The sequence below is a fragment of the Trachemys scripta genome, chromosome 13 (assembly GCF_013100865.1).
Source record: "Trachemys scripta elegans isolate TJP31775 chromosome 13, CAS_Tse_1.0, whole genome shotgun sequence".
NCBI classification, from domain to species: Eukaryota; Metazoa; Chordata; order Testudines; family Emydidae; genus Trachemys; species Trachemys scripta.
In genome coordinates this window covers 38248722-38266748 of record NC_048310.1, presented here as the reverse complement: position 1 = coordinate 38266748, position 18027 = coordinate 38248722, and the positions used below count along the sequence as shown (strand labels likewise).

The 18027-nt window shown below is 48.7% G+C and overlaps 1 protein-coding gene across 12 annotated transcripts in view; it reads left to right on the top strand.

Moving 5' to 3' along the window:
* WDR59 (WD repeat domain 59) overlaps positions 1-18027 on the top strand; it is a 108979-nt gene that overhangs the window by 68741 nt on the left and 22211 nt on the right. For 7 of the 12 annotated variants that reach the window (XR_004648035.1, XR_004648033.1, XR_004648030.1 and 4 more), the window contains exons 26-27: positions 5118-5260; positions 14874-14945. Coding sequence is in view for 3 of the 12 variants with exons in the window: in XM_034788715.1 (XP_034644606.1) it covers positions 5118-5260; positions 6418-6653 (379 nt within the window). In the remaining 9 variants the exon portion in view is untranslated. Of the gene's footprint in view, positions 1-5117; positions 5261-6417; positions 8262-14873; positions 14946-16498; positions 16604-18027 lie in introns of those variants that run through there. The other 5 variants (XM_034788715.1, XM_034788714.1, XM_034788716.1 and 2 more) reach the window with 3 other exon arrangements.

Genomic DNA, 18027 nt, shown 5'->3' with positions numbered 1-18027 from the left:
TGGAGATTAATGGAAGGAGGAGGCACACATCAGAGGCTTAGGGGGGCTCTGGGTGATCGCTGCTTCCCACCACCCAACACAGATGTAATGAGGTTGAGTAGTGTCCACAAAAGAGAAACTAAACAACTAATTATTCCTCAAGAAAGGTTTTTAATGACTTATGACTATAAAGGCAACACAGATAGAATGTGCCAAATGACTTTACGTGTACTGTAACCATCCCCAACCAACACAAATTCATATGCAATACTGATACATTAATCAACTATAGTTTACTAATTTTAACCTACCTATTAACTTATTTAACAACTTATAAACTTTTACTGACTTTTATGATAAACTTGATGGTAACTTATACTGGAGACAGGCACAGCGACTTGCAAAACTACTATGATTTATAACAGGGGGTCTCAAACACGCGGCCCGCGGGGCTCTTGTGTGTGGCCCGCCAATCCCCGCGCGCCCTCCCCTCCCCCCCCGGCCCCTCTGCCTACCTGTGGGATTGCCTCCTGATACTGCAAGCGCCATGGTGCTCTCTGAAGCAGCCGGCAGCACGCCCCTTCAGGCCGGGGGGGGGGAGGGGGAAGGAGGCAGAGGGCTCCAGCATTGCCTCCTGCCAGGCACCGCCCAGAGCTCCCATTGGTCGGAAACAGGGAACCACGGCCAATGGAAGCTTTGTGGGAGGTACCTAGAAGAGCGGCAAGAGCTGCACAAGCAGGAAAGCCTGAGCCCCGCCCCCTCCCCCAGGGGCTGCAGGGACACGGTTCCAGCTGCTTCCTGGAACGGAGCAGCATGGAGCCAGGGCCAAGGCAGGCAGGGAGTCTGCCCTGACCCCAGTGAGCGCCGCTGCCACCCCGGAGCCGCTGTAGGTAAGCGGCACCAGGCTGGAGCTCACACCCTGAACCCCTCCTGCACCCCCAACTCCCTGCCCTGAGCCCCCTGCCACATCCCACACCCCAACTCCCTGCCCTGAGCCCCCTGCCACATCCTGCATCCCCAACTCCCTGCCCCAGTCCTGATCCCCCTCCCACTCTCCAAACCCCTTGATCCTAGCCTGGAGCACCCTCCTGCACCCAACTCCCTGCCCTGAGCCACCTGCTGCACCAACTCCCTGCCCTGAGCACCCTGCACACCTCCTGCACCTCAACTCCCTGACCTCAGCCCCTGCTGCACCCTGCACCCTTTCTGCACCCCCTGGGGGCAGCGCTGGGGTGGGGACTTCAGGGAAGGGATTGGAATGGGGCAGGGGCAGGGCCTAACTGGAAGGGGTGGAGTGGGGGCGTGGCCAGAGGCAGCAGGGGGGTGGTTCAGTGATGCAGCCCTCGGGCCAATGCACTAGTCCTAATGCGGCCCTTGGGGTCATCTGAGTTTGAGACCCCTGATTTATAACCTACTAACTTTACCAATTCTGTACCTGTTTCCAGCAAGGCACAAAACATATACAGTTACTATATATTGATTAACTATTGACTATTACTATTTTTAAACAACTTAGACTTAACCTATAGTATTAATACAGACTTAAGATTAACCAGCTCGAGCATAACCAGACCTTTTTAAAATCTTACCCTGCCTTCGTCCAAAGATGATACATTACCTTCAGTTGACCATTTCCTGCGCTGGCCAGGCACAGATAGCACTGCTCTACAGCCAAAATGCTTCTGAAATAAATGTAGTCAAACTTTACTAATTCTGGGTCACTGAGAACGAAAATGATGCTTAAAATTGTTGATTGGCTCTAGTTTTCAAGATATGCTGTTGGGTTAGTATATACGACCCTTGACTTGGGAATGGCGGAGGATAAGTGAGTTATAAAGGGAAGGGATCTCAATTTAAACCAGAAATGACTAAAATACATCTTTGACTGGATCTATGAATAAATCTATGACTGGGTTTGGACAGTACTTGCTTTTTAGGCAAAACAATGAATGATGCAATCTGAAGCTGGTATTGCGTCATACATGATATGAATTGCATCATGTTATTCCTAGAAGTCATGGATGATGCAATCATAACGAAGCTTACATCACTCTGCTGAACAAATTGCCCTATATCAGCTCTAGAAATCATACAGTGTCATGCTCTCTTATTTGTCAGTGTTTGATTTTGCAAAGGGACACATTTCTGTTTAGCCAAAGTGAGCAGAGATGCCTCGTACTTGTGTGAACAGTGCAGATAACTTCTGCTATGTTTGTGGTGAAGTGACTTTTGCATCACAAAAGCGCAGTATAACCACTATGGTTAAGAAAGCCTATCACCTTTATTTTGGCTGCAAAATTGGAGATCAGGACAAGAGGTGGGCCCCACACATATGCTGCAACAGTTGTGCAACAAATCTTCGCCAGTGGTTGAACAGGAAAAGGAAATCTATGCCTTTTGCAGTGCCAATGATTTGGAGAGAGCAAACAGATCATACCAGCAATTGTTACTTCTGCATGGTGCCTCCAGTTGGGAAAGGTGTGTCAAAGAAGAAAAAGTGGACTGTGCATTATCCAAAGATTCCATCAGCTATACGCCCAGTACCCCATGGAGAAGTACTGCCAGTTCCTGATGCATCAGAATCATTCTCACTTGAGTCAGACGAGGAAGAGGAAGAGGATGAAACTTCTGGTCCTGAACCATCAATGTCACAGGACCCACATTTTCTCCCATCCTCCTCCTCTGAACCACATCTCATAACACAAGGTAAACTGAATGACCTTGTCAGGGATTTGAAACTACCCAAGAGTAAGGCAGAGCTGTTGGGCTCCAGACTACAGCAGTGGAATCTCCTGGCAGGTGATGTTAGGGTTTCCATGTTCCGTGACCGTCAAAAGGATCTTGTCCCATTCTTCTTCATGGATGGTGATCTTGTAGCCTGCAACAACATCGATGGTGTGATGGCAGCCCTCAACATCGTTCACGATCCAGATGAGTGGAGACTGTTCGTTGATTCATCGAAGACGAGTCTTAAAGCTGTTTTACTGCATAATGGCAATGTTTTGCCATCAATTCCAGTTGGTCATGCAGTCCATATGAAGGAAACCTATGACAACATGAAACAACTTTTGAAGTGCATAAACTATGACCAGCATCAGTGGCAGCTTTGTGGCGATTTTTAAGGTTGTTGCTCTCTTGCTTGGTCTGCAGACTGGATACACAAAGTACTGCTGTTTTCTCTGCGAATGGGATAGTCGTGCAAGAGATTCCCACTACATCAAGAAAGATTGGCCACTCCGACAGTCATTGGAGCCTGGGAGGAAAAGTGTTCAGCATCCCACCACTTGTTGAATCAAGGAAGATTTTGTTACCACACTTACACATCAAGCTGGGTCTGATGAAGAACTTTGTCAAGGCCATTGGCAAAACACAAGCAGCTTTCAAGTACCTCCGTGGAAAATTTCCAAGGTTAAGTGAAGCTAAGATAAAGGAAGGTGTCTTTGTTGGTCCTCAGATTCATTATCTTTTTCAAGATGATGCATTTGACCATGCACTGCGTGGCAAGGAAAAGACGGCATGGAAAGCCTTCCAGTTAGTGGCAATACATTTTCTCGGAAATAACAAGGCAGACAACTACAGGTTGTTGGTGGAAAACCTCCTCAAGGCATACAAAAGCCTTGGTTGCAACATGTCACTAAAGATACATTTTTTGCACTCTCATCTAGATTTTTTTTCCACCGAACTGCGGAGCAGTGAGCGATGAGCACGGCGAGCGATTTCACCAGGACATTGCAACAATGGAGAAACGCTATCAGGGCAAATGGAGCCCATCAATGCTTGCAGACTATTGCTGGACAGTGACAAAAGATGCTCCATTTAATGAATACAAGAGACAAGCCAAGAAGCGCCGAGTAGACACTGAATAGGACTAAACTATGTACATAATAGTTTTTTACCTTTTTTTAATTAAAAAATTTTATTTATATAACCCTTTTGCTGATTTTTAAAGTGTTACATAAACAGGACAGGTGAAATATTATCATGTAAAGCAACCATAAACACATGAAAAGACCTAGGTTTACAATATATGATTAAAACTCTACTATCTACACAATATACATAGACATAAAATGTAAAAACTTAAATATCTTAGAAACAGTAGCCAATCAGTTGTTTTAATTGTCATATTTGATTTCAGCACATCAAAATACATAATAAATAGCACATTTTATCTCTGAAGCAGACGACTTCTCAAAAATTGTAGACCAGTGTAGTCAGTGAAGCGCAAGTCCCTTTGGTTCAGGGGGTGCATGTGAGCCTGACAAAGAGCGATTTCTTTTAGGTCAAAACACACACACACACACACCTCTGCATCTTATTTATACGGTATTTGCTGACCGTGCTTCAAAACAAGTCAACTAATCAAGGTGGCCAAATATTCCAGGGTGGCATTTGTGGTTGTTTTGAACTAATGAACTGTGCAACTGTGCCCAGCTCATCTCTTCTCTATGTGGTTAATTGTGGTCAATTTGCTAGACTCAAAAATGCTCGAATCAGCTTAAAGAGGTGTCTGGTTACAGAGCATAGTAACCACAAGCCTGTATCTATATTTACAAAGTTTCCTTTTCAGTCTATGAAGCTTCCTAGATAGATTATGCTTATGCTTGCAGGATTCTACTGTACTCGCTTCTTACAACTTCCGGAAGTTTTAGACCTAACACTGCTTAGCCTGACACTACTTGACAAGGCTTGTGCACATTAATCACACAAACCAATTCTGATCAGTGATTGGCTGACTGCCCGTGAAATCTTTTCATAAATCAGCTGCAGTGAGGGCCCTGGAAGAGAACCTGCCCCTCCCCCACACACCCTAGTTCTGATGACAGATGTGGTCCACTCAGGCTCACTGTGACATTGTCATTCAAAAATTATAACACTTTGTCTGAGAGACTGGGAAAATAATATGTTGCTCCTGTAGCTACCTAAGAATCAGAGGGGTAGCCGTGTTAGTCTGGATCTGTAAAAAGCAACAGAGGGTCCTGTGGCACCTTTAAGACTAACAGATGTATTGGAGCATAAGCTTTCGTGGGTGAATGCCCATTTCGTCAGACGCATGGCATTGCTGCTGGCTGGGTTAAGAATCGCAGCTGCGGTGAGTGAACAGATCAAGTGACTGACTGTGTGGGTCCCTCCTCCAGGCTCCTGGACCCTGCCAACACTCAGCAGTTTGATGACTTCAAGAAATGCTACGGGGAAATCCTTTATCGCTGGGGTCTGCGAGAGAAACGAGCTGAGGTTCTGAAGTTCGTTTCCTGTCCTCCCGACCCGCACAAGGGAATCGGTGAGTGTGTAATTCTGCCTCTTCCAGCTACCCCTGCCTGAAGGGTTTGGGGATAAATATTCAGCAGACATGATGATCTAAGATGTATCCATTCAGCCAATCAAGAGACTGGCTGTGGCAGCAAACTGCTTGGTAAGTACTCAGCCCCCCTGGCAGTTCAGAGTGGAGATGAGATCTTTAGATCTTGGCTAAGTGACTTTGTATGTGGGACGGAGGGATATTACTAGCTGGAAGTGTGTTTACCACTGTGTAGTGATGGCCTCTTGACAGTGCTGGAGGCTATTCTTCCTCTGGGGTAGTATGGGGAGCCAACCCAATCACTGACCATGGATTGAGAGGTTCTCACAATGTCTAGTGGGTAGAATTACAAAAACCTGGTTTCTGGCTTTAGGAAACCCAGACAGAAAATGGGTGGGCAAGACATTCCCCCAAGCCCTGTGGCTGCCAACTGCAGTTGTCCAGCAGGCCTAGCAAGAGGAAGACACACTGCACTTCTGGGTGGGCGTAATGTCGAACAGGGAAGCAGCATTAGCAGCAGCTGTGAGGAAGCTCACTTTGCCCCGTCACCGTGTTGTTGGTCTGGAAGAGCAGAGCAGCCTGCATCATGGCTGCTCTTCTCCAGGTAAACAGCAGCCTCACAGTAGAGGTCATCTTTGCTCCCGTTGACATGCTGGGCTTGGCTTGTGCCTGTTTGTTTCTCACGGAGGAGATGGATGCTAAAGACAAAACTCTACAGAAATGTAGAGAGAGAGAGAGAGAGAGAGAAAAGGGCAGCTGGAGGAGTTCACCTCCACAGCACCTCTGTCCAGCCCAGGATAGTCATGGCTAAAAGGTGTTCCCTTCTCTTGATGCTGTTCAGACTGCTTGTGTTAACTGGTGTCAGTCCAGCACCTCATGCTTTGATGTCTCCGCCTAACTGGATAGCCTCAGGAGAGGAGCAAAGGAATGTAACGGGCCCATGAGAAGAATTCTGCTCTTACTCAGGGAGGTGGGCTCCCTAGGTCAGGTCTGAGGCAGGTCAGCAGAGCTCAGGGGAGAGGGGGGAGACTCTGCTACACCTGCCCTGGGGATGAATAGAGAACTGCGGTCTCCAGGAATATAGGAGCCTGCAGTAACTGTTTTGCTCTCCATTTCTTTTCCCTCTCCCCCACTGCCAGAGTTTGGGGTGTACTGCAGTCACTGCCGCAGCGAGGTGCGGGGCACCCAGTGCGCCATCTGCAAGGGCTTCACTTTCCAGTGTGCCATCTGCCATGTGGCAGTGCGAGGCTCTTCCAATTTCTGTCTGACCTGCGGACATGGAGGACACACCAGTCACATGATGGAGTGGTTTCGCACTCAGGAAGTGTGCCCCACCGGCTGCGGATGCCACTGCCTGCTTGAGAGCACATTCTGAGCACAGTCAGCGAGAGCAGAGAGCATCCCTAGTACGGGATCTAATACTTATTCCTATACCACGGTCAGTCAGCTTCTCTCCACAGTATCTACAGAGGATGCCTACGGCAGCCGAAGCAGGGTTTACTTGCTGTGCATTGCACTGGTATTACCAAATGCTTCCAGTCTTCCAACAGCTTCCCAGGTGGCTCCAGGTAGAAGTGGCCAAACTCTCTGTGCCATTGCTGGTAATGGATGTTGTTCTGGGAAAATCAGGCTCTGCTATAAAGGATACATGACTGGTGGCTCGTCTCCATGAGGCTGAAAGGAATGTGTGAAAGTTCCTTTGGAGTACTGAGCTTTCCAAGGGCCTCCTGGCAGGAAGACGACCGGTCAAGAGATCAAGTCACATGACAAAGACAATCCTCTTAGTTAAGTTAAGGTGAAATTAGTTTCCAGACAGGAGTGGAGTTCCAAGCTTAACTCAGTCTTCGAAGAGCAAATAGACAATGGGCCATTGGAGCCAGGGGAGACTTTTTAAATGTTTTTCTGAACTGCCATTTCTTGGCCTAATAAAATTCTGTTAATCACACAAAACAAAAGGATCAAGCTACCTTTTAAAAGATCGTTTCCTAGTTTCCTATTCAGTTGGTCAATAACTGTAGATGGTATAAAAAGCTCCCTCCCCCAGCCCACTGCACGAGAATCACTTGTTTCTTTCTAGAGATTTAAAACACATTACTCTTGGGCGGGGGTGGGGGGGAGGAATGGGGGTGTCCTTTTTTTTTGTTTTTTGTTCTGACTGGGTGGAACAATTCACTTTAACCTCTTGTCAGTGACACAGCCTGTTGACTGGACAAAGGACTGCTGCTTATCTGGGTCTTGAATCAACTCTCTGTCTCCATGGAATGATGTTTCTGCCTCTGGCGGTCTGGGATCTGCTGTGATGGGTGGGTTCACTGTGTGAATAGGTCAGTTAACTTGGTTGAGAGACTAGGTTTGCAGAAACAACAAGGAGTGTGGTGGCACCTTAAAGACTAACAGATTTATTTGGGCATAAGCTTTCGTGAGTAAAAACCTCACTTCTTCGGATGCATAGAGTGAAAGTTACAGATGCAGGCATTATATACTGACACATGGAGAGCAGGGAGTTACTTCGCAAGTGGAGAACCAGTGTTGATTGGGTTTGCAGAGAGCAGCATGGCAGTGATTTTGTGGAGTGGGGGTTGTGTGTCTCCTATGAAATTGTGAGATGTGCAGAGATGATACACTCAAGGCCTGATTTTTTTTCTCAACTGCATATGCATTTTCACATATAAACTTATCAGCTTCCTGTGCAAATGAGGAGGTCCCTAGCTGATGCCTTCCTGGTGGAGATGCTGTCAATGTCTGTGCAGTCATGTAAATCAGGTATGCAGCCTGAACCTGATGCTTAGCTTTCTGTGTCAGTCTGACATGCCTAGACCCAGCCTTGATCGTGGCACAGGATTCCTTCTGCACCTACTGGGGGGGGTGGGAACATGTTTCTGCCTCTCTGAAACACCTTGTGTCTGAAATCAGGCCTTGGAAATCTTCGAATGGAGGAAACTGATCATGTATCTTCAGTACAGATTAAATTATTTTTTTTAAAGTTGGGAGCTAGTAAATTCATTTCCCCACTGTTTTGTTTCGATGTATATATCTGTATCCTCTGGTCCTCACTGCCGGGCCAGGGCCTGCTCCCTTGTACCAGGTTCAGATGTGCAGGGCAGGCTCCAGACCCTGCTAGCTGACTTTCTAAGGAGGCAGCGAAGTGTTGCTTCTTTTAGCCCTAGGCCAGAGGTGAGCAAACTACGGGGCACATGCGGCCCGCGGGCCCGTCCTTCCCGGCCGCTGAGCTCCTGGCTGGGGAGGCTAGCCTCCACTGCTCTTCCTCTTCCCCTTCCCCGCAGCCTCAGCGCGACGTGCCACCCGTGCTCTGGGCAGCATGGCTGGCTCTGCCCGGGCCACGCTGCTGCGAGCTCCTGCCACTCTGAGCGGCATGGTAAGGGGGTGGGGGGGCTGGATAAGGGGCAGGAGGTTCTGGGGGCAGTCAGGGCACAGGGAGTGCTTGGGGGGGGGCGGTCAGGGGAGGGAGCAGAGGGGGTTGGATGGGGGTGGGATCCCAGGAGGGGGCAGGGGGCGGGGTTTGGATGGCTCGGGGATTCTGAGGGCGGGAAGTGGGGGCCAGGCTGTTTGGGGAGGCACAGCCTTCCCTACCCGGCCCGAGGGATGCTCTTGTGCGTCGCGCATGCGCCGGGCAGCCCTTCGCCCCCGGCTCGTTTCGGGCGGATCCCGGCTCAGACATGACCCGGAAGAAGCTCTGTGTGACCCGGAAGTGCCTGCTCTCCAGGTTGCCTCGCATGGAGGGGACAGCGAGCGCTCGGCTGGCGTAGGAGGTAGGTAGCCGCGGGCTGCCCAGGGAGAGCGGTTGGGCCCGGGCCCGTCGGGGGGACGGCGCGCCGCGTCCTCTCGTCTGCTGTGTGCGCCACCGCCCCTCCTTGTCCCCTTCCCCACCGCCCCGCTGTCACCCGCAAGAGCCAGTCCGGCTGGAAACGTCCCTTTCTCGCTCTTTCAGCGCGGCCTGAGTGAGCGGCTCCCCCAGGGGCCGCCGGGGCGCCAAGAAACAGCGCAGCCTCCTGAGAGTCAGCGAGTCAGGGCGCGCCGGGGCAGCGAGAACCGTCCTCTCAAAGCAGGGCGGGGTGAGCCCGGTACGGCCCTGGCCGGCGTGCGGGGGCTGCTGAGATCTGCCGCCCTGTCCGGGTGTAACCAAACCTCAGCTACTGCAGAATGGACGGGTCCCCGGTCCTGGTCACTCAGCCTCGGGCACCTCCCGGCCTGTCCTGGCTGTACGTGAGGACGGGGGGGGGGGGGGGGTTTTTTGTTCTTTTTTTTTCCCCCCCCCCCCCCCCCCCGAAGACTTGCTGACTTAGTAGGTTGTTCATAGATTCTAGGACTGGAAGGGACCTCGAGAGGTCATCGAGTCCAGTCCCCTGCCCGCATGGCAGGACCAAGTACTGCCTAGACCATCCCTAATAGACATTTATCTAAACTACTCTTAAATATCTCCAGAGATGGAGATTCCACAACCTCCCCAGGCAATTTGTTCCGGTGTTTAACCACCCTGACAGTTAGGAACTTTTTCCTAATGTCCAACCTAGACCTCCCTTGCTGCAGTTTAAACCCATTGTTTCTGGTTCTATCCTTAGAGGCTAAGGTGAACAAGTTCTCTCCCTCCTCCTTATGACACCCTTTTAGATACCTGAAAACTGCTATCATGTCCCCTCTCAGTCTTCTCTTTTCCAAACTAAACAAACCCAATTCTTTCAGCCTTCATTCATAGGTCATGTTCTCAAGACCTTTAATCATTCTTGTTGCTCTTTTTTGGACCCTTTCCAATTTCTCCACATCTTTTTTAAAATGCGGCGCCCAGAACTGGACACAATACTCCAGCTGAGGCCTAACCAGGGCAGAGTAGAGCGGAAGAATGACTTCTCGTGTCTTGCTCACAACACACCTGTTAATGCATCCCAGAATTATGTTTTCTTTTTTTGCAACAGCATCACACTGTTGACTCATATTTAGCTTGTGGTCCACTATAACCCCTAGATCCCTTTCTGCCGTACTCCTTCCTAGACAGTCTTTTCCCATTCTGTATGTGTGAAATTGATTTTTCCTTCCTAAGTGGAGCACTTTGCATTTGTCTTTGTTAAACTTCATTCTGTTTAACTCAGACCATTTCTCCAATTTGTCCAGATCATTTTGAATTATGACCCTGTCCTCCAAAGTAGTTGCAATCCCTCCCAGTTTGGTATCATCCGCAAACTTAATAAGCGTACTTTCTATGCCAATATCTAAGTCGTTGATGAAGATATTGAACAGAGCCGGTCCCAAAACAGACCCCTGCGGTACCCCACTCGTTACGCCTTTCCAGCAGGATTGGGAACCATTAATAACAACTCTCTGAGTACGGTTATCCAGCCAGTTATGCACCCACCTTATAGTAGCCCCATCTAAATTGTATTTGCCTAGTTTATCGATAAGAATATCATGCGAGACCGTATCAAATGCCTTACTAAAGTCTAGGTATACCACATCCACCGCTTCACCCTTATCCACAAGGCTCGTTATCCTATCAAAGAAAGCTATCAGATTGGTTTGACATGATTTGTTCTTCACAAATCCATGCTGGCTATTCCCTATCACCTTACCACCTTCCAAGTGTTGGCAGATGATTTCCTTAATTACTTGCTCCATTATCTTCCCTGGCACAGAAGTTAAACTAACTGGTCTGTAGTTACCTGGGTTGTTTTTATTTCCCTTTTTATAGATGGGCACTATATTTGCCCTTTTCCAGTCTTCTGGAATCTCTCCCGTCTCCCATGACTTTCCAGAGATAATAGCTAGAGGCTCAGATACCTCCTCTATTAGCTCCTTGAGTATTCTAGGATGCATTTCATCAGGCCCGGGTGACTTGCAGGCATCTAAGTTTTCTAAGTGATTTTTAACTTGTTCTTTTTTTATTTTATCCGCTAAACCTACCCCCTTCCCATTAGTATTCACTATGTTAGGCTTTCCTTCAGACTTCTCGGTGAAGACCGAAACAAAGAAGTCATTAAGCATCTCTGCCATTTCCAAGTTTCCTGTTACTGTTTCTCCCTCTTCACTAAGCAGTGGGCCTACCCTGTCTTTGGTCTTCCTCTTGCTTCTAATGTATTGATAAAAAGTCTTCTTGTTTCCTTTTATTCCCGTAGCTAGTTTGAGCTCATTTTGTGCCTTTGCCTTTCTAATCTTGCCCCTGCATTCCTGTGTTGTTTGCCTATATTCATCCTTTGTAATCTGTCCTAGTTTCCATTTTTTATATGACTCCTTTTTATTTTTTAGATCGTGCAAGATCTCGTGGTTAAGCCAAGGTGGTCTTTTGCCACATTTTCTATCTTTCCTAACCAGCGGAATAGCTTGCTTTTGGGCCCTTAATAGTGTCCCTTTGAAAAAGTGCCAACTCTCCTCAGTTGTTTTTCCCCTCAGTCTTGATTCCCAGGGGACCTTACCTATCAGCTCTCTGAGCTTCCCAAAATCTGCCTTCCTGAAATCCATTGTCTCTATTTTGCTGTTCTCCCTTCTACCCTTCCTTAGAATTGCAAACTCTATGATTTCATGATCACTTTCACCCAGGCTGCCTTCTACTTTCACATTCTCAACAAGTTCCTCCCTATTTGTTAAAATCAAGTCTAGAACAGCTTCCCCCCTAGTAGCTTTTTCAACCTTCTGAAATAAAAAGTTGTCTGCAATGCAGTCCAAGAATTTGTTGGATAGTCTGTGCCCCGCTGTGTTATTTTCCCAACATATATCCGGATAGTTGAAGTCCCCCATCACCACCATATCTTGGGCTTTGGATGACTTTGTTAGTTGCTTAAAAAAAGCCTCATCCACCTCTTCCACCTGGTTAGGTGGCCTGTAGTAGACTCCTAGCATGACATCTCCCTTGTTTTTTGCCCCTTTAAGCCTAACCCAGAGACTCTCAACACTTCCGTCTTCTATGTCCATCTCTACCTCAGTCCAAGTGTGTACATTTTTAATTGCAGTGCTTTCGTGAATCTGGGCCACACTTTGTCGGGATGCTACCAGTATTACCTGTCCTGAAAACCACAGCTGCTGGTATCTCTGGGGCATGATTTCTCAGGGTGCTGGGCACCCACATCTCTATTTGAAGTCAGGGCAGCTGAAGCCGCTCAGCACACCTGAGAATCAGGGCCTGGGGTGTTAAAGGTGAAATAATTTTCCTCTCTGCTGTTTTTAAGGATGCAGGACAGTACAGAGTCACGTGTCTGTGATTTCTTCCTTATTCTGTCACTGACTTTCCGTGTGACTTTTTTTTTTTAAAGCAGGAAATGGCACAGAAGTTTTATTAGAATAGTTGTTTTTGCTTTTCAAATAAATAGGAGTTGTGGATAAATACTCAGCGCCAGATGCAGCATCCCACTGAATTCTCAGTGCCCTCTTGGGGTTGCCCTTGAATACACCCCTTCCGGTGTTACAGCCCCTTGTTTCTTTCGTTGCTGTATAAACAGGATATTTAGGTAGGGTCTACGTAAACAGACCTAGGGGGTTGGTCCCTTGGTCATATCATGTGGCAGGTAGTTCCACAGGTTAACCACTCCCCATTCTCTGCTAAATTCTCCATGCCCCTGGGTCAAAACGTGTGGTCATTCAAATGATTACCCAGCTCTCAGCCCCTCGCTGGGCTCCTGGGTCAAATCATTTGGTGGGGTAGTTCTACAGGTTAACCACAGCTCATCCTCCTCCTGTTAAGCTCTCTAGGCCTGAGTCAAATCATGTGGTTGGTAGTTCCACAGCTTCCTTTCCTCCCCTCCTCCCCCCACTAAACTATCTGGTCCTCTGTTTGCCTTTCTGTGCCTCAGTTTCCCTGTATAAAAATGGGGCTGTGTATCCATCTTTATCAACTGTTTTGAGCTCTCCAGCTGAAAAGTCAAGTCCCCTTCTTTAACCCAAAGAGGCTGATCCCTAGACCTACAACATAAAAAGAAAGTTTAGGAGAATTGGGTTCCAGGCTAGACTCTTAAGCCCAGTATAAAGCTGAGTCCACAAGGTGTCAGCAGAGCATTGTGTTCAGAAACAGTCCAGGTTGGTGCTCTTGGAAAAGAGGCTTCTGGTAAACAGCTAATGGGTCAGAAAACTACTAGCTTGTCACGTTTCTACATAGCATTTGTCTCATGCCTGGAGGATCTCACCTGGTTGGTGGCTTTTCCCTTGTTGATTTCGCTCTGAGCAATTTAGGTGGATGTGGTCATAGCTAGGAGCTGATAAGGGTGCTCACTTTTCTCCAGGAGCTGAATGTAGATGTGTCCCAGTGGTGGTCAAAAGAGGTTTTTTTTCATTCCTGAAAAACTCTGTGGCTGTGACTCTTCCTTCTGGGTGTAGACCTTGCCATGGTAACTCTAAAAATGCAGGAGTTGGTGAATCCCACATCCTGCGGTCTGCAGATAGGGATATTTACACTAGCAATCTTCAGGGCTTTACTGTTGATAGGTTAGGACAGCAGCCAGTCTCTTAAGAAGTCTGGTCCTATCTCCAGTCAGCACTTGAGATCAGTGTGGGTGGAACTTCTGCCCATCCCAGACTATAATCTCCACAAGACAGGGCCTTCACTGTCATAAACCTGAGTGCTCTCCCCTAGTTTTAGTAGTGCTCCAGGCCAAGTTGAAGCTGCTTTTATTTCTGTGTTAGTTTGTGTGCGGGCAGGAGAAGGGGGATTATTAGTTAAGGCTGTTGGGTCAGGGTGTACTAAAATACCCATCACCACAATATCTTAGCACTGTGCAAAATGAAAGATCCATCAATACATACACTGCTACCTCAATATAATGTGATCCAATATAACACAAATTCAGATATAACGCAGTAAAGCAGTGCTCTGGGGGGGAGGAGAGGGGAGCTGCGCACTCCGGTGGATCAAAGCAAGTTCAATATAACGCAGTTTCACCTATAACACGGTAAGATTTTTTGGCTCCCGAGGACAGCGTTGTATTGAGATAGAGGTGTACCTCGCAGCAGTTCCTGGATCCACTGAGTAATGGGCCAGCTTGCCTTTCCAGCAATTTAGTTTGACTTTTAGCAAGGTGCTCTGAGCATGAGCACTGTACAAATCCAGAGTTGTTGCTGTACTGAATCAGACCTCGGGTCCATCCAGTCAGCATCCTGCCTTGGCTGCTGCATGATGCTTCAAAGGAAGGATGAAAGGAACCCATACTGGCTAGCTGTGCAATTCTGTACGTTGGGTGGAATTGCTTCCTGATGCCCATGGGCAACAGTCTTCTGCCCTGAAGCATGAGCTGTGGCTTTCTTTATTGTGGTTTTAGCCTTGCTTAATGCAAAGTGGACTTTTTAAAAAGGAAATGTGAATGATTTATTCTTCTCCAGACGCGAGTGGGGTCCATTTTTTTGATGGAGGTTTGCTCTAGATCAAAACTGAGGTGTTCTTAGTATAGCTGTGGGTGGAGACCCAGGAATAAAATTGCAGAGGACACTGCAGGTCAGAATTGCAGTGTATTAGTCCAGCTGTGTGGGGGACACATGCACAGTACCTACCCTGTACTTTGACTGGTGCTGCTGTTTACCTACATGAGTCCTATTTATCAAACTGTCTCCTATGATGATATGTGCCTTTAAAATTGGGCCTCATTTTGTGCTTTTTACGCCGCAGGCTTTGATGAGTAGCAGCACCGGGATTTGCCTGAAGGATAATTGGTGATGTCCAAGCAGGCTCAGCGGAGCGGTAAGTTGCGGCATGTCACCAGCTGTTGCAAGGGTGGCATTCCCAATACCCAGCCCAGCAGGAGAGGCAATTGCCAGGCTGAGTTCTGTACACTTAGGGCAGGGGTGGGCAAACTTTTTGGCCCGAGGGCCACATCTAGGTATGGAAATTGTATGGTAGGCCATGAATACTCACGAACTTGGGGGTTAGGCTCTGGGGTGGCGTCAGAAAAGAGGAGTTCAGGGTGTGGGAGGGGCCTCTGGGCTGGGGCAGGGGGTGGGGTGCAGGTGGGGGGGTGAGGGCTCCAGCTGAGGGTGCAGGCTCTGGGGTGTAGGAGGAGGCTGGGACCAAGAGGTTCGGAGGGCGGGACAGGGATCAGGGCTGAGGCAGGGGGTTGGGGCACAGGAAGGGGTCAGAGGTGCAGGCTCTGAGTGGTGCTTACCTCAAGCAGCTCCCAGAAGCAGTGGCATGTGCCACTTCCGGCTCTTACGTGGAGGCGCAGCCAGGAGGCGCTGTGCGCTGCCCTGTCCACAGGCGCCATCCCTGCAGCTTCCATTGGCCATGGTTGCTGGCCAGTGGGAGCTGCGTGGAGCCACGGCATGCGCGGAGCGGGGCAAGCCTGGACCCCACTCCCCGGCAGGAGCTCGAGGGGCTGATTAAAACATCTGAAGGGCCGGATGCGGCCCCCGGGCTGTAGTTTGCCCACCCCTGACTTAGGGTATAGAATGCCAGTATTGCAATGAGCCAGCACCCAGAGTAATATTCATCCATGAGGTCCTCTCTTCCATGCACCGACATTCTGTCACCAAAAGAGCACTGTTACTGTAAACAGAATACATTTAATCCTCCCCTCCCCCCCATTAAGAGTTCATTAAGGTTGCAGAGTCAAGCACTTAGAAATTTGGATATGCCAGAATTCAGGTTGCCTGTGCAAACTTAGTTCAGCCTCTTTGTGTGCATGAGTTAAGATACGGTCTTTAATGACATGATCACATGCTAGCTTTTCCCTAGAACCCCTGCCTCGTTCAGCTGACAGTAGAAGAAAGTTGAGACTCGGGAATCCTGGGTTCTAATCCACATTCAGGGGGATGGCTACAGACCTTTCTGTACTGGTTCCCTCCCTCCCCCACCTCAGGGCTTGGATCCTGACTCTGTTCCAATCAGGTGGCTTCTTCCTTCTCATTGCTGCAGGGAGAGCATTTGAGATCACAGGAGAGACCAAAGGGCCAGTGAAAATCAATGGTCTGGCTGAGGGGACCTGTAACTGGTATTGGTAACTTTCCGTGTACAAAGAAGTCAGTTGCAGCACAGGGGGGAAAAGCCCGGGACTTTTATTTTCCAGCCCTGTTGGTTCTTGGGGCAGTGGAGGGCAGAACTGCTTAGGAATGCATCTAGTGCTTTATAGCTACTAGTGGCTCCTCACAGTCATGGGGAGGAGGCAGGGAAACCTCTGTTACCCATCCATGTCTGGCAGTCTCTTCCAAGTAACATGGCTATTGCTAGAGAGAGCCTGCTCCTGCAGTTTCCCTGCCCAGATGTAAGGGTCCTTCTGCTTTGCCTCCTCTCATGTGCAGGCCTGGGCAGGAGCTTGGAGCATGATATCTTGGTGTGCGGGACATGTCTGCGCCAGTTCTCAGAGATAAAGCCCTTCATTCTGCAGAAGACCCACCATAAGTCAGGCATGTCTACACTGAAACTGAGTTGATCTGATTTAACTTACATCAGCATACTGCCGCCACAGTTATTACATGGCTTGTGTGTGTCTCTGCTTTGCTCCTGGTGTCAGCAGTGCGCGTCCCCACCAGGCATGCTTGTACCAATTGTACTGTCGGTGTGGGGCATTGTGGGATGGCTTCTGAAAGTCAGCAACAGTTGATGTAAGCAACGCAATGTCTGCACTGACCTAACTACATCAACATTGACTCTACACCTCTAGTGGAGGGGGAGTTACAGCGTCGGGAATGAAATTTCAGTGTAGATGCTTATGTCGTTAGTTAAGCCTACGTCTTCCCACTCTGTAGTGTGGAGCCAGACCTTGTTCACTCAGTTCAGAGCACATGCACTGTCAGCCCTGCATGCTCTGTCCCAGAGCTGAGAGTCACTCTGGGCTTTTTTCTTCTCATACTTCATCGCTAGTAATGAAGACTGGGCTCTACTGCTGTGGGAGGAGCTGCTGCACAGTCAGGGGGTGTTAGTTCAACCCCCCTGGGTTCCTGCATACCCCTCTCCCCTGGAATCATAGACTATCAGGGTTGGAAGGGACCTCAGGAGGTCATCTAGTCGAATCCCCTGCTCAAAGCAGGACCAATCCCCAGACAGATTTTTGCCCCAGATCACTAAATGGCCTCCTCAAGGATTGAACTCACAACCCTGGGTTTAGCAGGTCAATGCTCAAACCACTGAGCTATCCCTCCCCCCTAACCCTTAAAAACATCTAAGGAAGGAGATTCCACCACCTCCCTGGGTAACCCATTCCAGTGCTTCACCACCCTCCTAGTGAAAAAGTTTTTCCTAATATCCAACCAAAACCTACCCCACTGCAACTTGAGACCATTACTCCTTGTTCTGTCATCTGCTACCACGGAGAACAGTCTAGATCCATCCTCTTTGGAATCCCCTTTCAGGTAGTTGAAAGCAGCTATCAGATCCCCCCCCTCATTCTTCTCTTCTGCAGACTAAACAATCCTAGTTCCCTCGGCCTCTCCTCATAAGTCATGTTCTCCAGCCCCCTAATCATTTTTGTTGCCCTCCGCTGGACTCTTTCCAATTTTTCCACATCCTTCTGGTAATGTGGGGCCCAAAACTGGACACACTGCTCCAGATGAGGCCTCATCAATGCCGAATAGAGGGGAATGATCACGTCCCTCGATCAGCTGGCAATGCCACTACTTATACAGCCCAAAATGCTGTTAGCTTTCTTGGCAACAAGGGCACACTGTTGACTCATATCCAGCTTCTCGTCCACTGTAACCCCTAGGTCCTTTTCTGCAGAACTGCTACCTAGCCATTCGGTCCCTAGTCTGTAGCAGTGCATAGGATTCTTCCGTCCTAAGTGCAGGACTCTGCACTTGTCCTTGTTGAACCTCATCAGATTTTTTTGGCC